The following is a 23,693-nucleotide window of genomic DNA, read 5'->3' on the forward strand; positions in this document are numbered from 1 at the left end:
ACACACACACACACACACACACACACAAACCTAGCCATGTGACCTTGGGCAAGTTACTTAACCCCAATTGCCCTCCCCCCCCAAAAAAAAAGAAACCTCTTCAAACTACATTGAAATGGGCAGCCTGCTGCCAGTCTCAGCCAATCTGCCTGCATTCTTTGTCTCCACAAAGGGTCTGCTTTTGGGGTGCTTGGGGACAATTGTCTGGTCATGATGTATGAGATTCCAGAGACAGTCTCTTGGCAATTTCCACCAATCCAGGGAGGCTTCAGGGAAGAGGACCATATCAGTAATCCCACCCTCTTAAAGGACACATGGGGGCCTAGGCTATGGTGTCCATTGTACCAACTTTGCCAAGAGATAAAATATTGGGTAGAGGCTTCAATGTTCTCCTTTTACCCAATAATCTTACCTGATTATAATACTTCATATTTAGGGCAGGACTCCCCCAGTCATAAGCTGCGAACCTCTTTGAATTAATAGTCTGAAATGAAAGTCATAATAGATGACTAAGCATAGGTCTCTAGTGCTGTAAAAAAAAAAAAACCTTGGACGCAGTCTAGGTTGAACTCCTGATGTTACAGATAATAATACCAACTGGTCATTCCACAGTACTTAATGATGTTTACAACATCTCTAGGAGCTACTACAGTTTGTATTGTTCCCATCTGGGGGATCAGAAAACTGAGTTCCATAAGGGTTAAGTGACTTTCTCATTGGTTAGATAGTAAGTATCATGGATGGGATCTGAAGTGAGGTCTTCTTGACCCAGGCTTAGCACTCTGTCTACCACAATGCTGTCCCATAAATTTCCCAGATGCTGATGACTCACTAAAATATCTGTCTCTCCTCTTCTCCCTTCCCCTGCCAACCATGGCAGCTACATACACGACAGAGGGGCATTTCCTTGAAATGGCTGATTCTCCATCTTGTTGGAAGTCTAAGTGAGAGACTGACCGAAAGAAAGAGTGTGTTTCTCTGAACTTAGTTACAGTCATCTTTGATAAAATCTTCCAGTTAAGGTGATGAGTAAAGAGTTATCAAGACATTGACCTTCCACCCAGAGCCAAAGTGAATGCCCAGTTCCATGGGAAGTTTCCCTTGTTTCAGAAATTTCCATCTGTAGCAAGTTCCCCTGGCTACAAATGGAAAATGGGATAGGTTGGTCAGTGTCTCCCCCCCCCCAAAAGAAAACTTCTATTTGGATTCTATTTCCTCAGTTCATTGTGTCGTATGAGGAATTAGGACAATCTAAGTAGAGAACATCTGTGCTAGAGGCATGACAAATTAGTTCAAAATAGCATTTGGAAGGGAACTTCTGGGCCATCTCAGGGAGGGGAGAATATTAAAAGAATGGAAAGACTAGTGGATAACTTTAGAAGCAATCTGGAGAACATGAATTATGACTGGTTTATGTGACTACATTCTCATCTTTGTAAAGTTGGGAGGGGGGTTGGTTTGGTTTGGTTTTTGAGAATGAGTCACACATATACTGTGTATCCTCGATGCAAGTCCTCTGGAGGTCCGTGTTATCTGAAGTGACTGGTACCTGAGAAGGACCATCCAAAATGAATCTACTTACCACCGGACCGATATTCCACAGTGAAGAGTGAAAAGATTAGGTTGGGACTTTAGCTTGAAAAGTATAATAAAAAGTATGAAAAGAAGTTATTTTATCTTATATTTGTCAAATTTTTAAGTTATGATTATGATAATCATTATAATGATATGTGCTAGTTCTTAGACTGAGCATGAATGAACAGTGTTGATTTGGGCTAGGGGATGGTACATTTGCTGACAAGATGGTACAACACAAGGGCGAGACATCCTTCATATCACATTTGATAGGATCCTAAATGGGGAACTATTGCCAAAAAAACCAAACATCCAAAGGCTCCACTGATTTTCCAGAGGACCTTTCTGAATCATTTGCTGTTCAGATCATTCTCACCTGTGGACAGTCACTGAGAAGCTAAGTGAGAAAGACTTTAGGGATAAGCAGGGAAGAGTGTGTGAGGGAGACTAAAATGGTTGATTCATTGGGGGACAACTTTTCCTTCTCTACCCAATCTCATATTGACTAAGCATCATACAACAACGAAGAGCTGGGAATAGAAAAACATGTTCATGGCTCTGCCACACAGGGCATAGTGACCCTGGTACAGCTTCTCAGTACCCAGGGAATGTGTCAGTCTGCCTTTCCTAACTAGGAGTTCCCTACAGGGGAAATCATAGGTCTGGACCCCACATTACCCTGCCAAAAGCATACAGCCTCATAGTTCAATTTGGATAATGTTGAGTGTGAAGAGAGGACAGAGTCTCTTTGCAACATTTTTCTGCCACAAACTGCATTTTTTCTGTCCTACAATTGCCTGGGAGGAACAGAGGATCCTTGACCCCATTTTGTTTGTTGTTCGATTACCAAAAGCTCAGCACAGCAGGACATTGCCTTCTAGGCTCTCCTCCAACAATGTTGCGTTGGTTAAGATCCTACAAAACTCCTTAACTGATGAAACCAATAAGAAACTTCAGTTCAATGACCCTTTCATTAACACTGAATAAGGAGCTGGGGAGAGGGGTGGCCCCTGTCATAGAAGATGACTTGTCATTGGTCCCTATAGATAGTGACATCACATAGATATGTGCTTCAGATATCTTAATGCAATTGTATGCTCTATTAGCTTAAAATGGCACTAAGATTTTGGGGACATTGTATATGTATATGCTACCATATGTGTGTGCACGTGTGCATGTGTGTTGTACATACATGTGCATGTGTGTACAGGTGGTACATGGCTATGTGGGTGGCTTAGCATATGTGTGTGTACATGGATACAGGTGCACATCTATTTATACCAATGGTGTCCCAGTCATTCTGTACCGCTAAGCATCATGAAAGCCTTCCACATCAGAATTGTAAGTGGACCCAAAGAGAGCTGCTTGGGGGCCTAAGTCAGCTCCAGCACATTCCCAAGGCATCCTGCACGTAGGGAGGAGTAGAAATCATCTCACCAAGTCAATGCATGATTGAGGGACCATCAAGTGGCAAAGGGCTGGTGCCCGAGCAGCCGGAGAGCTGCATGGGGCCCCAGGAAACAGAAAGTGATCTGAAGAGGAATCCTGCATCCAGGAAAACTGTGCTCAGCAAATGATTTTGGAATCAAATTTGAAAAGTCATACTTGTAGGAAATGGCGTACGTCTTGAACAGAGGAACCTCCTGGGTTTTGTGAAAGATATATATCAATGCGACTCTGAAAGTAGATAGAAAAATATTTTTTTCAAAATTAGTGTCCTTTCACAACTGATAACCTTCTGGCAAAATGTGACTGGAGTATTTCCAGGTTTATGTATTGGATTATGTGTCAAAGGAAAACCTTTAGTTCGGCTTGACCTGGATAAATCTTTTGGTAATTGAGCTGGAGATATGCTAATGTTTGTCTGAGAAGCATCAATATGCTGAAAAGGGGAGGACCCGAGAGGCCATCTAAATCAGAACAGAAATCTATCTAGATAGGTGTCAGTCACTGAACAAGCATTTATGGAAGGCCTCAGATTCAATAAAAGGTTTGGAGGAAGTAAAATGAACCAGACTTATTACCTGACCAAATATGGGAGTGGGAGGGGATGGGGAGTGAAGAATTAAGGATGAATGCCATAGGGGAAGCTTGAGGGACTGGAAGGTGCTGGGGCCCTTGGCAGCTAAAGGTAAATTAGGAGGAGGTGGGTTAGGGGGAAAGGTGACGTATTCTGTTTTGAATATGATAAGTCTGATATGCCTGCAGACATCCAGCTGGAGGTGTCTAGCTGGCAATTGGAGATATACAAGACAGAGATGGAGGATATGTGTGTTAAGTTAGAAGCTATCTGCATACAGAGGCAACAAATGAGATCACCAAGATAGACAGTGTAGAGGAAAGAGAAGGCTTAGGACCAAGATCTGGGATACATTAGTGGGAGATTCTGCAGGAAGGGAGTCCCAACAGAGTGATGTCACAAAGCCCAGGGAGGAGGAGAGAGCATCCAGGAGGGGAGGCTGGGCAGCAAGGTCACAAGGGGAAGAGGACTGAACAAAGGGCACTGCCGTTGGTGAAATACTAGAGGAAGAACCCAGACTACATGAAAGGTGTTTAAAAGTTAGTGGCACTGAGAAAGTGTGGACAGCTCCTTCTAGTTAATTGTGAAAAGTGATAGAGCAGGAGAGCTTTCAGGGATGGTAGGGCTGTTAAGTAAGTGTGTATGCATGTGTGCGCATGTATGTGTGTGTGCGCACACGTGCGTGTATGTACGTGCGTGTGTGTATATGTGTGCATGTGTGTGCATACACATGTGTTTTACGGCTACTTACTTTGTTGAAATTGATGGTATTAAATCCAGCTGTCACCAATAGGACGTTGTCACAAATGTTGGAAAAGAACTCACTGTTGCACAGATGCTGGCCAATGAAGCGGACTAAAAAGCTGTTGGGAAAGAATTCCTTTTCTCCAAACAAGATCTGCAAAAGGCAGGTTAGAGAAAGATGCCAGTGACCAATAGCAGAGCTCTGTCGTCTCCCACCTGCACAGCAGGGTTGGATTTCTTGGCTCTGCCTCCTCAGCAATTTCAACATTGCTCAAGAGAAATGACCTGCCAGAGATAATTTTCCATAGATGCCTCTAGTCATTCTCAAACCCTGATCAGCATCTCAAGCAAACCTGTCCTACAACACCTCAAAGAGCAAAGCCACAGAGAAATTCTGCAAAGTGTCCTGCCCTTCCAGTGAAAAACCAGTGAGGCCCCAGGGAATGAGACCTGGCTTTAGCTACTGGGGCCAAGTTAACTGGAAAAAATGCAAGTTGTTGGCTTCCTTCCCAACTCACCTGGGTAGGTTCTGTGTATATAAGGGGTACAGAGGACAGGAGGGTTTCTGAAGGTCAGCCAATAACATTCTGAGGCCCCTTCAAAGGGCAGAAGCCATATCTATGGCTCTTTTGTGAATCACAAGTGAAAAACAGACATCTTTAGAAGAGGCCAGTAACATCCCATTGCCCTGGTCCCTCTGTCTCAGGTGGACAGTGAATGTGGCCCAGAAAACAGAGGAAAATGGAATTGTTTAAAAAAAAATCATCCAAATTGAGACAGACATTTTCTATCCCTATAAGAAAAGAAAGGGGAGAGGAGACTTAAGGTAGGGATGGGAAAGAGGAGTGAAAGGCAAGGAGAAAGAAACTAACTAGTGTGACTAGGAAGATTCAGAAAGGCCACAATACAGGGGGGATGGAGCTCTTGCTGGGGGAAAGAAACAGGAAAAACTTCAGAAGAGCTTTCTTTAAAGAATATGGAGCATTTCTGACCAAGTTGGCTGCCCAAACGAGACAAAAACCGAAATATTGCACTGGCCCAAATAATGATAAAAATGTCCAGTGAACAAATTCTTCCAACTAAGAACCACCTTCAAAGCCAGACAGAAAGCCAAGAACAATAGGAAAGATGGAAGCCTTTTAGGATGAAGGAAGATTGACCAGAGACCCTTGTAGCCTGCAGTTTTCTGCATCCTGAGGCAGCGAGAATAAAGGACTCACCCAGAAATCTCCAGAGGGATTGAGATTGATAGCAGGGGTCTCAAAAGCCACCAGGAGCAGCAGTACCCAGAGCAAGCCTGACAGTGCTCACACTGGGATAACCCAGGGCACAGTAGAGTGCCCTGAAGAGCCAGCACTCTGTACCTCAATGAGCCACGAGGGTCCAGCCCCAAGAAGTAGAAGTCATTGAATTCAGGGCAAGCCCTCTGGTGCCTCTGGGTCTCTAGCCTTCAAGATCTCAGAGGATCCTGAGTATCCTTTCATTCAGACCCTCTCCTTTATGCCTCCTCTAGTTCATAGCTATTTGAAGCATCATTTACCTTGAACAACGTCTCAGGGAGTTGTGCCAGGAACCGGATAGGACCATGTAGATGATTAAGAATGGAAATTGGAGCTACCTCAAAATTTATCTTGACACTTTCAGATACGTTGGGGTTGTTCGATATTGCTGCAAAGGCTAAAAGAGAAAAAGCAACTAAGTCTCATTCTTCCCTTCTTATCCCAGAGCCAGTAGCCCAATTGAAGCCCTGATTATCTACTGCCTGAAGTAAGCCCACTTTCTCCTAGATGGCCTCCCTGCCTCCAGTCTCTCCCCTGTCACATCTATCATTCATATGAAGTTTGTCACAATTGCCCACCAATCAACATTCTACTGCCTCTGCCATTTACTGTCTCTGAGTCTCAGTTCTCTTCTATAAAATGGAATAGTAAGAGTTCTTATGTTACAAGGCTTTGAGGATCAAGTGAGGTAGAGTCTGTAGGGCACTTTGCCACCCTTAAAGTGCTGTATAAATGTTTATTGGTATGACTACTTTCTCTACTCCCTAGCACCTAGCACAGAGCATGGGAAGTAGGAGCCTTATACAAGTTAGCCAAGGTGAATGGTGGGGGTGGAGGAAGGGGGAGGCAGGGAGAATAAGTAGAGTAAGGAGAAAGCTTTCTATGATGGTCAAGGTAGGGAGGAGAATAGCTAGCCCCTTAGAACAATGAATGAAAATTCAAAATGATATTAGGAAAATGTGTGCTAGTCTACACAAATGTTCTATGAAACAAAACAAGGAAATTCATTCCTGAAGCCCACTGATTTTAGAGGGTCTAAAGTTACCCTGATGTTTAAAGTACATTTCAAGTACACATTTTGTTAAAATCTTAGTTCATAACTGAATTAGAGTACATGTCAGCTTAAATCAAAAGCACATAATTAAACTGAGTGGCAACAAAGGGAAATTCCCTCCAAGCACATGGAAGGCACATTCGAAAATGAATGAGCCATGTTCTCAGGGCTGAGTCCCCCTGCCTGCAAAGGGGCTGTTCACCTCTTCCTCACAGATGTCATTTACCAGTGTACACATGACCTGGGTATGTGAGGGAAAGACTGAAGGTGGAACCTGCCTGGGGAGAGGACACTTCTGTAATTAGATAAAACAAAAACTAAACTATCACTCTTGGGATTATTGTGCTACATAGAATCTGGAAAAAAAATGCTAAGCACCGATTAAAGTAAATGAAAATATTCAATATTAGTTTGCTATAGCCAACCCAGGTGGATGGGGAGGGTTTTGAGTTCATGCCAAATAAAGATTGATCAAAGGAACTAGCCCAGAGAAGAGCTGGCTTTGGGGGAATCTGAGAGCTGTCTTTGAGTACCTGAAGGGCTATCTCAAAGAAAGATTAGATTGGTTCTGTTTGATCTCAGGGGCCAGAACTAGGAAAAATTAGGGGAAGCTGGACAGAAGGAAGTTTAAGCTGGATGTGAAGGAATATTTCAAAACTATTGGAACCACCCCAAAGAGGAACAGGCTGCTGTAGGAGACATTTTGGTCCCCTTAATTGGAGGTCTTAAAAAAAAGAATGGATGACCACATGTTAAGGATAAAACCAAGGTAGCCCATAGGAATCTCCTCCCCATCTGAGTCAAGTCTAATGTCCACTTGAGCTGGTATAATTTGCAAGGAATATAGATGAGGGGAACAAACGTATGTCAGGTAAGGGGCTGCTATGGGAAGACTGGCAAGTCTGGGCATTCATTAGAAAACAGCATAAACGAGAACTCTCTAAAAGTTCTCATGTGTGTGGCTTGGGAATTGGCACTGAAAGGGATCCATCTCCATGTTGATTTCCCTCACCTGGCTTTGGCCACCAGCTACTGCCTACAGTTGACCCTCCAAGGTCAACCGCAGGGAGTTTGTAAGCTCTCCACTTTTACCTGAATAAGTAGCAAGGGTCCTTCTCAGGTCAAGTTCTTGTCAGACCATACTTTGAAAATACCCCATAGCATTATATGGAATACAGCCAAAAATGCTCTCAGAATAACTCTCACAAAGGTGAGAGTTATTTATTTTATTTATATTATTTATAGGGTACTTTTCCCACAATAGCCAAGAAGGGCTAGCATGTAACAATCCTTTCTGTGTTATAGATGGGGGAGAGAGATGGGGCTCTGAGGGGTAATGGGCATTTAGGTGGATGCTAAGTTACTGTATTAGTATGTGGGGCAGGACTGGAACCCAGGTGTTCTATCAGTCCAGCTCTCTGACCACTACAGTAGATTGCTTCTGCTCCAGGAAGAATATCAGAAGCAGCTAAAGCAAACTTCTATGGTCCCTAGGGGGCAGTTAAGTGGCATAGAGTATAGCGGATTAGAGTAACAGGCCTGGAGCCTCTTCCCAAGATCAAATCTGGCCTCACACACTTACTAACTAGGTGATCCCGGGCAAATCACTTAACCTTATTTGCCTAGGTTTCCTCATCTATAAAATGAACTGGAGAAGGAAATGGCAAGCCATTTAAATGTCTCTGACAAAAAAATGCCAAATGGGATCATGAAGAGTTGGACATGATTGACAATGACTGAGCAGCAGCATGGTCCATAATCTTTCGTAAGAACTCGCCACTGATCAGCTACACTACTCAACTCTAAAAGGGCACAGTTCTACCAGGACCCAAAGGTAATCTTGGCATACCAATGGTGGTGCCTTGTGAGTGTCCCACATAATATACTTTCTTCTGCTGAGTTTCTTTCTTGATCAGGTCAAGAATAGCTGGAAGATCATATTTGGCCATTTCATCATAACTGTAGGAACAAAAGGCAAAATAGACTAGATGAAAGAGATCAAAAATGAATTCCCACTTTTAGACTCATCTCACCAGTGATGACTCATGTACAACAAGTGATATTAAAGACACTCCCCAGTCCCCAAGAATGTATGTGGTTAGACAAGGAAGTGGTTCCATCATGTACCAAGATGGAGGAACAATAAAGACTGTAAGTCTCTGTGGTATCTACAAAGTATCAAGAGAACCAGAGGAGTGTCCCCCCAAAAAGGGAGACTGGCTCTGACCATGGGTTCTCCCTCTCTAAAGCACTTTGGATTGATTTTATCTGGATTCTGGATACACTGATTTAGGCATATGTTGTCTCCCTGGCAGAACGGAAGCTCCCTGAGGACAGAAACTGTTTCATTGCTTAGTATTTGCATCCCTTGCACTTAGCCCAACATCTGAATGACTCATTCACTGATGGAGTGACAAGGACAACAGTCACATGAGATAAGATCTGAATGGCTTGAGTCGCTCACCAGAAGTGTCCACATAATTGAGCTCATTGGGTCCATAAAGACCTTCTGCAGCTAGCAGAACAACAGGAAACAGCTCTCTTTCAAAAGGGTGACAAGCTTCTTTCCAAAGTTGTTGATAACAGGAAATACTAACACAGACTTGCAAGATTCACGGAGAACTTTGCAGATGTGACAAACAGCTGAAAAACTCTCCTCACTGCTGTAGGCTGATCATTATCTCATATATCATCAAAGCAACTAGACAGAACAGTGGACAGAGTTCTGGGCCTGGAGTCAGATTCTGACACTCATTAGCTGTGTGACTCTGGGCACATCACTTGACCTCTGTCTGCCTCAGTTTCCTCAACTGTAAAATGGGGTTAATAACAGCATCTGCCTCCCAGGCTTACTGTGAGGATCAGACAAGACATTTGTTAAGCACTTAGCACAGTGCCTGGAACTCAGTAGGCACTGGATAAATTTTTGATTCCTTCCTTTATTTTATCCTCATGACAACCCTGGTAAGTGAGGCACTATTATTTCTATTTCCCAGATGAGAAGCTAAGAAAGACAGAGGGGAAATGACTTGCCCAGGGTCAATAGCCAGTAAGAATTTGAGGCAGGATTACAACTCAGGTCTTCATGACTCCAAGTCTAATAGTCTGCATCCTCCTCCATCTAGCTGCTTCTTTTTCACTTTAGTCAAGAGAAACGCATGGTTTTCTGTAAAATATGACCTTGGGACAAACTATTTCAGGAAAGGAGGGGAAGGGGAACATGCTCTCTGGTCTGTATGGCACTTCTTGATCTTGTCCTCAGTTCCTGTGTAGACATGGTACATCTTTGACCCTCCCATCCTATGTTCACACTTTCTCTCTCCTCTTCTTCTCTCCTCTTGCCCTTTGGTCTGCCCACTATTCTCAAAGACCAGAGGTAAGAGTGAGGCTGAGTTAGGGGGGAGGGGAGGAATGTGGGGCAAACCAGTCTAGCTCCTTCTTATCCCACCCAAATCTCTCAGCACAAATCTCGGTTTGTGCAAAACAATTTTTCTAAGTCAAAATTTCTGAACCTTTCCTTAAAAAGACTCCTGACACTCATATTTTACTCATTTTCTTAAAAATTTTTTAAAGAATGTCAAATCAATGCATTTTCAAATCAGAACTGAAATACTATTTTTTCCCTACCTGAAAGACCAGAATTCTTTGGAGTCTGGTGATAAATACAGGTGTTTCCTGGACCAAACATTCCCCCGGCTGTTCCCCAGCCACACATCATAACCAGCATCAGCCAGAAGGAAGCCCAGGCTGTTGTTTGGCAGGTTGGAAATCCAGCAGCTGGCAGTCAAGAGAAAACCATGCTGGAGAAATACAACAGGCCTCCTGACTGAAAAAGAAACATGGGGAACATTTAGCAACAAGATGTCTGTTGAAATGTGAAATGCCTCAAGGAGTGCCTTGAGTCACACCCACCAGAATTTTTCCTAATTTCCTCAAAACTATTAAAGTTTTCTTTGGCTATTTCTTTGTCCATATTTCATGGATTATCTGCATAACAAGAAGAATGGCTTTGTCTTTTTTCCTCCTTCTTTGACTAAAAGTGGTTAGAATATCCAATAATCAAAAGACAATGCACAAAATGAAGTGGATACACCCAGGGATGGCCTGTGGCATACATCCAACATCATGTGATCTGTTGTAGAGAAAGACTCTGGATTGGGAATCAGAGACTCTCAGTTAGACGAGACCTTAGATATCATGGAGCCCAAGCCATACCCCACCAAAGACCCATCTGCAGCAGAACAGACAAAGGGCAGGCACTGCCCCAGTGAGAGGGAACTCATGGCCTCTTGAGGCAGCTGATTTAACCTCTGGATAGCTCCAAATATTAGGGAGGTTGTCTTTGCATCTTACTCTTGGCAATAACCACCTATTGTACCAAAATCTGACCTCCAGTGCCAAGAACGGCCAGTTGAATCCCCTCTTCTATTAGCCACTCATTGTAACATTTGAAGCCAGGTACCATATTTCCTCTATTCTGTGTCTTTACCAGAGACAGAATAGATCTAAAATCAGTCATTGTGTCAACTTCAATTTATATTGCTAGGTCTTTGATCCAACCCAACCTTCCCTAATACACATTGTTCATTCCTGTCCAGGCTGCATTTCTGATTGCCCTTCCAAACTTTCTCTACTACACTCCAAAAGTCTCTTCACAGTGGAACTCACTCTACCCTTGAACTTTACATACTTTCCATGCACCCTTCTCTGAGCGCCCTCTAACTTTTCACCGTTTTCCTGAAATTTTATCCCTAATGGATCATGATATTCGGAATGAGGCCTGATCTGATGTCTCTGAACTTTTATTTGCATCTATAGTTTACTTCTTTGTCCTTTGAAGAGGGTACCAGGCTTTTTTTCACCAGTCGGTAGAAAATCAAATAGTCCTCTCCTTTTCCTTTGACATGAAGGAAGAACTCTTGACTCAGAATAATTTATTTCATTTCAAAATTATTTCCCTGACCTGAGTTTCTCCATGTGAAAGAAAGAGCTCCAGGCCCCAGGACGGATATAAATTAGAGAATTTAACCTAACATATTATACCTGGATGGGGTCCGTTTGTTTTTCCATGTGGAATTCTGTTAATTTGAAGTATGTAGCCATCTTGAGTTATAACTTCATACTCTTTGCTGGGATAGCCCCAGTAGGAAATCATCTGACTCTAGAGAAAGAAGAAGCAAATCCTTTGTTATCACTACAATCTTTGGAATTCCATTTGGCACAACATGCAACAAATAAACAATAATTACTCATTCCATTTTGCTAATGAATGAACTCCAAAAGATTGGAGAGCATCAATACTCACATGATCAGCTTGGAAATATTTTTGCTAATACTAAAAACAACTCACAACATTCAATTTAGCTTCTGGGTTCTCAGGGCGGACTTCTGGAAACAAGCAATGGACATTCCCAATGACATGGAGGAAACACACCATGGCTAAAAGCCACCACATTTTGTACCTGCATGAAATAGGAGTGTTCTTCATCAGAGCAAGTTTTATCAAGTCAGTCTTACAGTTAATGCCCAATTAACTACCTACTTTCTGCCTCTTGCTTTGGGATAATAATCAGATCAACACTACTAGTTTCAAGAATGAGCTCATCAATCTCTGGCTTAACGGCTCCACTCACCATCCTCAGAACTACCCAGAGTACTCTCTCTGGCAGTCACCTGACTCTGTGCTAACTCCCCCATGAGAATGAAAGCTTCTTGAGGGGAGGAATGGTTGGAATTTTGTACTTGTATCATTGTCCCTTGGCACAGTGCCTGGCACTTGTAAGCACTTAATATGCATTTTTCATTCCTCTGGACTGCACTCCTGACTCTCCTTCTGGACTTTCTCTACCATAGTCCCAAAATGTCTTCCCTCTGGAAGCTCACCCCCCCCTGGACTTTACTCATTGGAGGTGCCCTCCACTCCATGGCCTTTCCCTTTCCTGGACAGATTTCCTTCCAGAACCTCTCTTTTAAGGAGGAGGACCAGGTCAGCCATGTCTTCATGCCTTTCCAGGCTGAACTCCTGACTCTCCAGAGCTTTCCCTTAAACTCCCTGTTATGGGGCACCAACATCTTCCTTCCCCTTTTCTGTATTGTCTTCTGAGGGCAGACACTGGTTTTCTTCATTGATGGGGGAGGGGGAGGGGTTTATGGGCGGTGCCATGGTTGCTTTGAATAAATATGTATAAGCTTGATGGGGTGATCTCCATATAAGGCCATGGGGTGATCACCATATAAGGCCATAAATGTAAGACTGCGATGTGATTGGCTCGGACTCGCTATATATTTTCTTGTGTGAGAGGGCTCTCTCTCTCTCTCCGCCATGTAACTGTTGAAGAATAAACCACCCCGCTTCACTCCTCCGCCTTCTGTCTGGTGTTTTTTCCCCGTGAGGGGCCGGTGACGACCGAAGACCCGGGATGGGTAAGTAAGAGGGCCGTGGGGCTAGTCGTCTAAATCTGTTGTGAGGGCAAACGCCCGCAACACTTCATGCTGTTTGAATTTCTATTACCTGTTCTTAGCACAATGCTTGGCACACATGGTCAGTACTTAATCAGTGCTTATGGACTTGATTTGACTTTTTCATTCGTTCCCATCAATTATCAGCAAATATCTTTTCTGCCCCCAGCCCACTTCCTCTGAAACATGTTTCAATGGAAAGAACACTAGCTCTGTAGAGGACTTGGGTTCAAATTCTGTCTCTGATACTACTACCTGTGTGACCTTATGCAAGTCACTTAACATTCCTATGCCTCAGTTTCTTCATCTGTAAAATGAGGGGGATGGATTAAATCACCCTTGAGGTCCCTTTAAGCATTAGCTTTATGACTCTGGATCAGTCTCTCAGCCATATCTCATACAGAGCTTTCTATCCAACCAATGCAGTCCTGGTGCTGCTGTCCTTGGTATCGTCTGACATGACACACAAACCCCTGACCAGTGACCACCAGGCTCCATCTTCATTCCCTGTACACATCAGTACCCCAACAGCCTTATGAACTTATAATGGTACCCCACCTACCAGAAGGGAAATCCCTTTTCCCTACCAACCCCAGCTAGGTAATGCAATAGAGTGCTGGACTTCGAGTCAAGAAGGCCTGAATTCAAGTCTAGCCTCTCACACTTACTAGCAGTGGATAAATCACTCAACCTCTATCTACCTCAGTTTCTGCAGCTGTAAAATGGAGACAATAATACCATCTTGCTCCCAGGGCTGTTGTGAGGATCAAACGAGATCATATTGGTAAAGGGCTTAGCACAGCAACTGGTACAGAGTATGTGCTTGTCTCCTACCTGAAACTGGACTCATTTTTCCTATTTCTGAATGAAACAGAGTAGTGAATTATCCAACCACTCTTTAAAAATAGCCACCCACATAAGCACTTCTCCTCCACTAATCACTAATGGAGAGCTAAGAGTTGACTACCCCAAACAAAGGCTCTCTGAGAGTATCTCTCTATCCTCAAAATTTCCCTATACAATATTATTGTGTACATAACCCCTCAATCAAGATGTACTGATTAAATCCTTACTATATGCCAGGCCCTATGCCAAGAGCTAGGTCTACTCTATACAATAAAGCAAAGCTGTCCTCAAGGGGCTTGTAGTCTAATATGGGAGACCTATTTAAGTCAGAAGGTACAAGATAAATACAGAGTAGATGGAAGGTAATGCCAGTGAAAATGGAGCTACAGGGATCAAGAGGCCTCCTGAGAGAGCTGGTTCTTGAGCTTAGTCTTAAAAGGAAGCCAGAGATTCCAAGATTGGGAAACTGGGATTGAGTCATTCCGATTCTGGGGAATAACCAGCATGGAGACAGAAAGACAGCAGAACCACAATAACAATGATGTGCTACATAAAGTTTCTCTTTCCCACTTATTTGATCAACCATGACATGCTGTAAATCCATTCAATCGAGATTGAACAAGCATGTGCATAGCCTCTGCTCTCAGGAGTTTGTAGCTTAATGGGGAGCAAGGAGAAAAACACATACACAACTTCCTTCCTGAGGCAAGCATTTCTGTTTGCTCCATAAGCAGCATCATGACAGATGCTGGACAGAAGCACAGCAGTGAGATCTCTAGCCCCATTGCCCAAAGGCCTTGTCTGCCATATTCCACCCCTCCCCCAGGGTACTCTACAGGGTGCCTCTTATTTTTGCCATTGGTCGAAGTCCTTACCATTTGTGTTCCTCCAATTTTAGGAGTCCAAGCACTCCAGATCCAACTAACCACTTAACACTCAGATTAGCTTTTACAAAGGAATATTTGCTTCAAAAATATAGCAAAAACAAATATAAAAAACATTTCCTCCAACACTTAGGGGAAAGATATGACCATCCTACACCCTCTTTGGAGAGGGGAAGGGGATTAGGTTTGAGGTTCCTACATTGCATTAGTCCCACCAAGTCCCAGGACCAAACCCCTCCTCACCTTCTGCTCTGGGCTTGTGGCCCAGGACCCTAGCTTTTCAGAACTTTCCTGCTGGTCTGACCTAGAATCTTGGGTTCTAAAGTACCCAGAGTTCAAATTCCCAGGTGTTGGACTCTACTTCCTGAACCTAAAACTGAAAAGGATGAACAAGATAAAACCTCAAATCCATTTTTGAGTCATAGGGCCAATGCAAAACCCTCTCTGGCACATTTAACACTGTCAACCCTACTCTCCTAGATCCTCCCTTCTCTGGCAGTTGTCATGACATTGTTCTTTCTTATTTCTCCTCCCACCCTTCTCACTAATGATTTTTAATCTTCTTTGCTCAATCTTTATCCAGGTCAAATCCACTAAGTATGTTGCCCATGGTCTTATCCTGGTCTCTCTCATCTTCTCCCATTTTGTTGTTTTACTTAATGATCTCATCAGCTCCCATAGGTTCAAAGATCATGTCAATCAGGCGGCCAGGTGGCGCAGTGAGTAAGAGCACTGGACCCAGAGTTGGGAGACCTGGGATCGGTTCTGGGCTCAGATACTTAACACCAAACATTCAACAGGAATATATTTTTTCCTGTTGTTTTGAGGGTTGCATCTGAGCACAAGTGCTTTATATGGCCATAAAGCCATCCCATTGGTCTCCCTGCCTGGAATCTCTGCCAACTCAAAGCCAGCCTCCAGTCTGCTCCCTAAGTGACTTTTCTCAAATAAAGGGCTTGATTATGGCAACTCCCTGCACAAGGAGGCCCCAGTGACTTCAGGATCAAATATAACTTCCTCTGTTTAGCACTAAAAGCTCTTCAGAACTTGGTCCCTTCTTACCTTTCTGGTCTTCTTACACTTTACTCTCCTCCCCATACTCGGCAATTCATCTATATCAGAGCATTTGTTGGTCATCAAATATAAGGTTATGGCTACTGACTCTGCTCTAATCCTGCCTTCCCCAGTGCCCCACCCCAACCCCAGCTGATAGCGCCCTTTCCTATTGAATCACCTAGACTCTACTCTCTATAGATCTATCTTACTTGCTTCTAGTTATTTCCATGTGGTTTCCCTCATAAGAATGTGAACTCCTGGAGGGCAGGTACTATTTCTACCTTCCTTTGTATCCCCAGCACTTACCTTCACACTTGACTAGTAATAAACAATTAAGTGCACGTCCTAAGGTAAAGTGTAATAGATGTAAATGTAAAGTCTTATACTTGTGTTCAAAGAATCACCTACACAAATCTAAGGTGAGAAAGATATGGTTAGATGACTTCCCCATCCACCCTACTCCATCTCCAATCTCCCAAGAAGGAACAGACGTTGTTTCTGCCCAATTACAGAAGGGAAAGAGAAGGAACAAAAGAATTGCATGGGATAAAATGTTTTGTGTGTTTTGATGGGGTACAGGTTCTAGAAACGTGATACAGGCTCTGGAAACCTCCTCGAACTCTCCTTGAGTCTTCCCACTTGATCTGGCATTCCCCTAAGGCTATATTCCCCTCAACTGGCCTTTCCTTATCACTATGCCCAATTCTCTTACCCTTAACCTAGCTATAGTCTAGACTCTGTTACCTTTAAGCTGGCCTTCATTGTCTATTACCTCCAAATTGTCTTTGACTACTTCCCAACCTTGATCGATTTAAAACCCTTCCTCTAGTCACCCCAGACTACTGGCTACTCCCATCAAGATCCTCCCTACACCCCTCCGCCAATCACCCCAGACTACTTGGCCAACCCTAGATCCCTCCCACAGTTTGCTGTACATAAAATCCATCTTGGCCTCCATGAAGTTACTCAGATTCCATCTGACCCACTTACATTAGCTTTATAAATGTTCAAATTCCTTAAGAGTCTGGCCAATATGGTGGATTTTTAATAAACTTTGTTTTTCTCTGACAGAAAGTAGGCTTGGGTCAAGTTCATTCAGTCAGAACTCATGTGTAGCTATTTTGGGATCCCAGAACCCCTAAACCTCAACACTTACAGAGCCAAAACCCATAGGAGCACTTCCTTGGGGCTAGCAGAAAGGAGACATAAGAAGCAAGTCTATTCTTTCCAGGGGCTATTCATGGAAAGCACCTAGGTCTGATGAGGGATGGAATCCCAATAGGTTCAGCAGGAAACTCGATCTTATCCAAGACCAGGAAACCCTCAATGGCATCTGGAAAGAATTCAGCTCAGCCTTGCTTGGAGTTAGAGTTGAGAAAGTTTACTTTTATGCCTTTACAGAGGGCAAGAGTCCTTAGGGGACCTGCAAGTGAGAGGGGTACATGCTTTTACCTTAAAGGGTAGGGCTGCCATTGTCAGGGCTGACCAGATGGAACGGACCTCAGTGCATAGATAAAGGTCAGAGCTGACCAGGAGGAACTTGTGACATTAGTGCATAGATAGTTTAGATAAGATTTGGGCCAGACGGGAGGAGGCATGAAGAGATTAAGTAAGAACAAAGGAGTCACTAGGTATTGCCTAGGCCTAGTGCTGATAGGGGGAAGGGGCAGAGCCTGAGGTTGGGAAAGGGATTTCACAGATTACAATTTTACAATACAAATTGCAGTTACAACTGCACAGACTGGTTTTACAAGTTGGTTTCACAAATTGAAGTAGACCCCAGGTACCCCATCAGGTCAAGTACACAGATAATCAGTGCCATTTTGAGGAGGCTTAGACCACCCATCATCTCAACTTCAAGGGTCTGTGCGCCAGTAAAGAGGAATAGAGCAAAGAGAAAAATGAAACTGATAAGAATACTTGCTAGGGGCAGCTAGGTGGCAAAATGAGTAGAGTGCTGGCCCCAGAGTCAGGAGGACCTAAGCTCGGGTCTGGCCTCAGACACTAAGCACACACACACACACACACACACACACACACACACACAAAACTAGCCCTGTGACCTTGGGCAAGTTACTTAACCCCAATTGACCTCCAAAAAGCAAAAAAAAAAAAAAATACATGCAAAAGTCTGAAACACCAAAAATATATTTAAAAGAAAAAACAAAGTATCAATAAAAGTCCAGCATACAAGTGGATGAACCAGTAGTGAGAATTCTAAAAACAGAAGAACCAATGAACAAAACTTCACATAGAAACTAAAGGGTTTTAAACAAATACTACAATATTAAGGAAAATAACTCAATATTTTCTGACAAACGATAGAGTGCTGTTATTTCCTCAGGGACCATGCATCAATAGAAAAACAAATACAGAAAAATTTTGAAAGTAATAAAAATTGTAAAAATTAAGAAGGAATTTTGATTAAAAAAATTAAAGCTTTCAATGAAATAAGTAAAGGTCACAATACAGAATTTAAGCACACAACTTGCAGAATAAGAAAAATGGAATATCCAAAGATGGAAGTCTTAAAAATGAGAGAACAGCAGGTATAAAACACAAAAAAATACTAAATTGGGAGGAAATTTGTCAGAAGAGAAACAAAATGCAAGACCTGAATTCTATAAAAGCCAATTTGACTTACCTTGAAGACAAGAACAGATAATTTAAAGATCATAAACCTTCAAAAAGAACATGACAAATTGAAAGGAAAAAAAAAACTTGAATATCACAATTCAGAAAATAATATATGAAAACAGTATAAAACTTTGAATACAGATAACAAAGAATTAATCAATAATATCTACAGACTGCCAACAAAAAGAATGAGTAGTGCTTACAGTTCAAAATCCAAACATAAAAAAACTAAATTACTGGAGAAAAAAAAAAACAAAAAGATACAATCAGACCTTAAGCCAGATTTTTTATATATAAGTAAGAAGTTTGTGATTTTATTACTTCCAATGTATCTTCTTTAGGGAAATATCTTTGCTACCTGTTGAGGATGTTTCACAGATTTAATATACAAGTTTTTCTCAGAAATTAAGAATTAAGGAGATAGAAAAAATAACTCTTTTGAGATGTAATTAACCCTATTCTAACCAACTTAACAGGTACATAGATTGATTTTAAAAACCCATTTGAAAGCTGAGTCCCTACAAAAAGAATTACACATTACAAATACCTGTATTATCCTGATACTGGAACAACTGAATCAAAAATTCAGAAAGCCTCATTCGTTGTTTTCCAGAAATTGTCCCTCTGGCTTATGTTAGTGATAGTGCTCAATTCTTTCTTTCCTTATTTATACTTTTTCTATAATTATGCAATATAAATCACCTATGTTCCCAAAGAGTCCCAATATTTGTTCAGTTACTAAGGGACAGAAATCACAGATCATATATTGTCTAAGTACTTAGATCACAACAAATGATAAGGCCAGCTCCAATCCCCATTCCTCTAAAGGAGAGATCCTTAAATTATTTTTGGCATGGACTCCTTTGACAGTCTGATGAAATAATGGACACCTCAGATGTTTTTAAATTTAAAAAGGCATAGCATTACAAAGGGAATAGGGTATTGAGTTCAATGATATGAAATAATGGTATCAAATTTGTGAAAGGAAGAACTGATATAGAGAAAGCAGGTTTGGGTGGTGGGCTGGTAGTGCTGGAACCTTATTTTCATCAGATAGGGGTGGAAGAGGAAATAAATGTGTACATCTGGAGGGGTGTAGAAGTTTTCAGGACTTATAGAGAGGAGAGAGGACTGAAGGACAGGTTAAGGGAGGGACTTTTAGAAGGGACTGTAGATGAAGATTTAGGAGAGTAGAGGAAAGGATAATATTCTACCCACACCTTAGATGGGTAGGTAGAATAAGGAATAAGAAGGTAAAGGGAAAAGATAAGGTTAATAACAATAAAAATAAGATAAATAATAATTATAAATAATAATTTAAAATTTAAAAATTTTTAAAAGAGAAGGACAATAGTGAGTAAAAATGATAGTGAAGTATGAAATGGATAACTTTGGTTACATTTAATTGAAAAGGTTTTGCACAAATAAAACAAATATAGCCAAGATCAGAAGGAAAGCAAAAAATTGAGGCCATTGGGGAGAGGGAGGGTTATAGGTTATAGGTTCTCAGATAAATATCTCAAATGTACAAAAAAAAGCTTTGTCAAATCTATAAGAATACAAGTCATCCCCCAATTGATAAATATTGTCAAAGGACATAAACAGGTGGTCTTTGATGAAGAAATCAAAATAATTCATACTCATATAAAAATGCTCTAAATCATTATTGATTGAGAAATTAAAATTAAAACAGCTTTGAGATTTCATTTTACACCTACCAGATTGGCTAAAATGATTTAAGGGGAAAGTGACAAATGTTGGAGGGGATTTGAAAAAATTGGGACACTAATTCATTGTTGGTGGAATTGTGAACTGATTCAACCATTTTGGAGAGAAATCTGGAATTATGCCCAAAGAGTTAAGACCTTTTGACTCAGCAATACCATTACTAGGTCTATCTCCAAAGTTGATTAGGGAAAAAGGAAAAAAACTTACATGTTCTAAAATATTTGTAGCAGCTCTCCTTGTGGTGGCAAAGAACTGGAAATTGATAGAATGCCTGTCACTTGTGGAATGACTGAACAAGTTGCGGTATATTATTGAGATGGAATACTACTATGCTATAAGAAATTATGAGCTTGATGATCTTAGAAAAACATCAATAGACTTGTGTGAAATAATGAAGAGTGAAATGAACAGAACCAAGAGAACATTGTATACAGTAACAGCAATATAGTTTTAAGAACTTTGCATGACTGTCATTTTGACTATTATAAATACCCAAATTTTAACCACAAAGGACTAAGAAGACACTATCTGTATCCAAAGAAAGAATTGATAAATATAAGTATGTACAGAATGATTTTGCATATGTGTATGTATGTGTATGTAAAGTATTTATGTCTTAATGGTAGCCATCTCTAGGGTGGGGGGAGGGAGAGAAAAAATAGATAAAACAAACTTGGGTTAATAGAATAGGAAGATCTTCCCTGTCCATTAATAGGCCTATGTGACCACATGTCCCCTTTTCACTGAAAACAGGAGCCGTGTTCCCAGGTCTAATGGTACTCAGATATTTCAATCACAGATGTCTTGCTGCTTTGAATTTTGGTTCAGTTCACAGCTGTGACGCATCCTGAATCATACAGAGTCCATCAGGTGATTCAGTGAGATTTATATTGCCTTGGGGTAGGAGCTTGTTTAGAGGGAAGTTAGCTTACAAGAGGCTTACTTACAGGAAGGCTTTCACATCTTTTGGTACTTAGCCAATTACACACTGAGTCAGGTAGGTTGTGATCCCTTCTGGCTCTGAGTCTATTAGCTGTAAACCATATATACTGGGAGGCTGGTAGTTTACTTTGGAGCTCACTCATGGAAAGAATGTTTCTTTGGGATTTGACCAGATGAGACTCTGGGTAGTTGTTGTTAAGGGGCCCCCTAGCTTTGAGAACCCAGATGTCAGCACTTCCTGGTTTTAGGATTATGTATCTATTAAATTGTTTAGACAGTTGGAGCTCTGTCTATTAGATCTCTGAGCTAATTTCTCTATGTTTCTCTGCTTGTATTTTCTTCATGCTCAAGATGCTGACACTTCCTCTGAACTAGTGAATGACTTATATATGTTTAATTAAAGTAAGATTGTTGACCCTTTTGAGGCTGTCTTTCCTTTAGAAAAGCAGATCAAAGAACCTGTGCTAGCAGACCATCCTAGGTGTGCTAGAGTGCTTGCTAATACAATATTTAAAAGAAACAGCAAGTTGTACATAACAAATGTGTAGTTTCATGTGCAATTATCTTTTTAAATTATACTATGTCACAGAAATGCTTGCTTTATGCCATAAATTTTTAAAAAGTAAAACTGACTGCCGTGGGCTGCTCAGTGTCCAGCACTTAGCATGATTTGGAGACGGGAATAAGAAATGACCAGGCCATGTGGGTAGTTCCAGGAAGAAAAATGAACTCCATTTATTGATTCTTAGGACAAGGTTTTTATAGAGCAAGGAGAGGAAGGAATGGAACTAAAGTTTTCTAATCAGTACCTAGTCTGTTGGATCCTGGAAGTAGCACAGAATGGATTAATTTGACAAGGATTCCTTCTCTAGGAGCCAGAGAGTCTTAGGAAGAGCCAGTTAGCTCTTTTCATATGCAGTCACATTACAAAGGATGCTCTTGAGATCTGGCTTCAAAGCCCAAAACCAAAGCCCCATCATCAAGGACATCTGCATAGGAACTGACCATCTAAGAATTCAAATGTTTTGGTTTTGAACCACTAAAGTCTTAGGGCAGAGCCTGTTGGTCTCAGAACTCAAACAACATCCTTTTAAGTGCAACCCATATCAAAAGAACTTAAGAGTTAACTTGATGAAAAGTCTCAAAGAGGTCTTTGATATTCGAGTCCACTGGTATCAAGGTAATCATCTGAGTCCTGGTTCAAGCCTCTTTGGCTCCCAACAACTGACAAAGCTCTATAGTTAGTGGGGATGGATGGATCAAATGAAGGTTTTTCAGGATGAGGGAGACATGGGAAAGATATAAAGAATGAAAAATAGAAGAGAATGTAAAACATCTCATTACAAAAAACAACTGATCTAGAAAACAGGTTGAGAAAAGAAAACATAAAAATAATCAAACTACCTGAAAGCTATGGTCATAAAAAAGACCTTTGATACAATAATACAAGAAATAATTGGGGTGGCTAGGTGGTGCAGTGAACAGAGCACCGGCCCTGGAGTCAGAAGGATCTCAGTTCAGATCCAGCCTCAGACACTTAACACAAAAATTAGATGTGTGACCTTGGGCAAGTCACTTAACCCCAATTGCCCTCCAAAAAGAAAAAAAAATAAAGAAAATTGTCCTGAAGTGTTAGAATAAGGGGGGAAAATAGAAATTGAAAAAATCTACTAATTACCACCTGAAAGAGATCATCAAAGGAAAGCTTATAGGAATATCATAGTCAAATTCCAAAATCCACAGGTTAAAGAGAAAATAATTATGAGCAACAAGGAAAAAAAATTCAAATATGGTGGAGCCACAATTAGATTACACAAGACCTAGCAATGGCTACACTAAAAAAACAGGTCTTGGAACACCATATAACAAAGAGCAAAAGAAGTGGGGTTACTGTTGAAAATATCATACCCAGAAAAGTTAAGTATAATCCTGAATGAAAAGAAAAAGACATTCAATGAATTGAAAGACTTTCAGGACTTTATTGCAAAAAGACTAGAATTTAATAGAACATTTGGCACACAAGAGCCAAGAGAAATATAAGGTAAACATCAAAAACTAATTACAAGGGACTCAATAAGGACAAAATTATTACTTTTATAAGTGGAAATGTAAATCATATGTCTAAGATTTTCATGAGTAATTGGGTAGTTTGAAAGAAAGAGTGGGGTAGAGTTAAGTATGATGTGATTCTAAAAGGCAAATGATGTAGAAAAAGGTAAAAAGAATAATTATCTCACACCAATGAGGTTGAGAGGAAGAACTGATACAGAGGAATTCAAGGAGGAGGGCTGGCAGTTCTGGAACCTTACTCTCATTGGGAATGGGTTAAAAGGGGAACAATACATACATACATACATATATATATATATATATATATATATATATATATATATATATATGAGAAACAAGTAGTTGGTAGTCCAACATAGAGTAGTTTAGCATTTGAATAAAATTATTTGTTTATTAAA

At 41.2% G+C, this 23,693-nt stretch overlaps 1 protein-coding gene across 1 annotated transcript in view; it reads right to left on the minus strand.

The window, feature by feature from the left end:
- The window catches only part of LOC138172070 (gastric triacylglycerol lipase-like), a 22,404-nt gene extending 3,118 nt beyond the window's left edge, over positions 1–19,286 (minus strand). Inside the window, exons 1-9 of the mRNA XM_069101665.1 lie at positions 19,103–19,286; positions 12,024–12,135; positions 11,717–11,834; positions 10,301–10,499; positions 8,523–8,632; positions 5,880–6,016; positions 4,347–4,493; positions 3,181–3,252; positions 413–484 (exon numbers count right to left, since the gene is read on the minus strand). Of these exons, the coding sequence (XP_068957766.1) occupies positions 413–484; positions 3,181–3,252; positions 4,347–4,493; positions 5,880–6,016; positions 8,523–8,632; positions 10,301–10,499; positions 11,717–11,834; positions 12,024–12,128 (960 nt within the window). The 5' untranslated portion in view covers positions 12,129–12,135; positions 19,103–19,286. The remainder of the gene's footprint in view (positions 1–412; positions 485–3,180; positions 3,253–4,346; positions 4,494–5,879; positions 6,017–8,522; positions 8,633–10,300; positions 10,500–11,716; positions 11,835–12,023; positions 12,136–19,102) is intronic.
- Positions 19,287–23,693: the final 4,407 nt, after the last annotated feature.

Source organism: Petaurus breviceps, unplaced genomic scaffold, assembly GCF_028583685.1.
Source record: "Petaurus breviceps papuanus isolate PSGF00001 unplaced genomic scaffold, PetGlider_PUasm1.0 490, whole genome shotgun sequence".
Classification (NCBI taxonomy): Eukaryota; Metazoa; Chordata; class Mammalia; order Diprotodontia; family Petauridae; genus Petaurus; species Petaurus breviceps.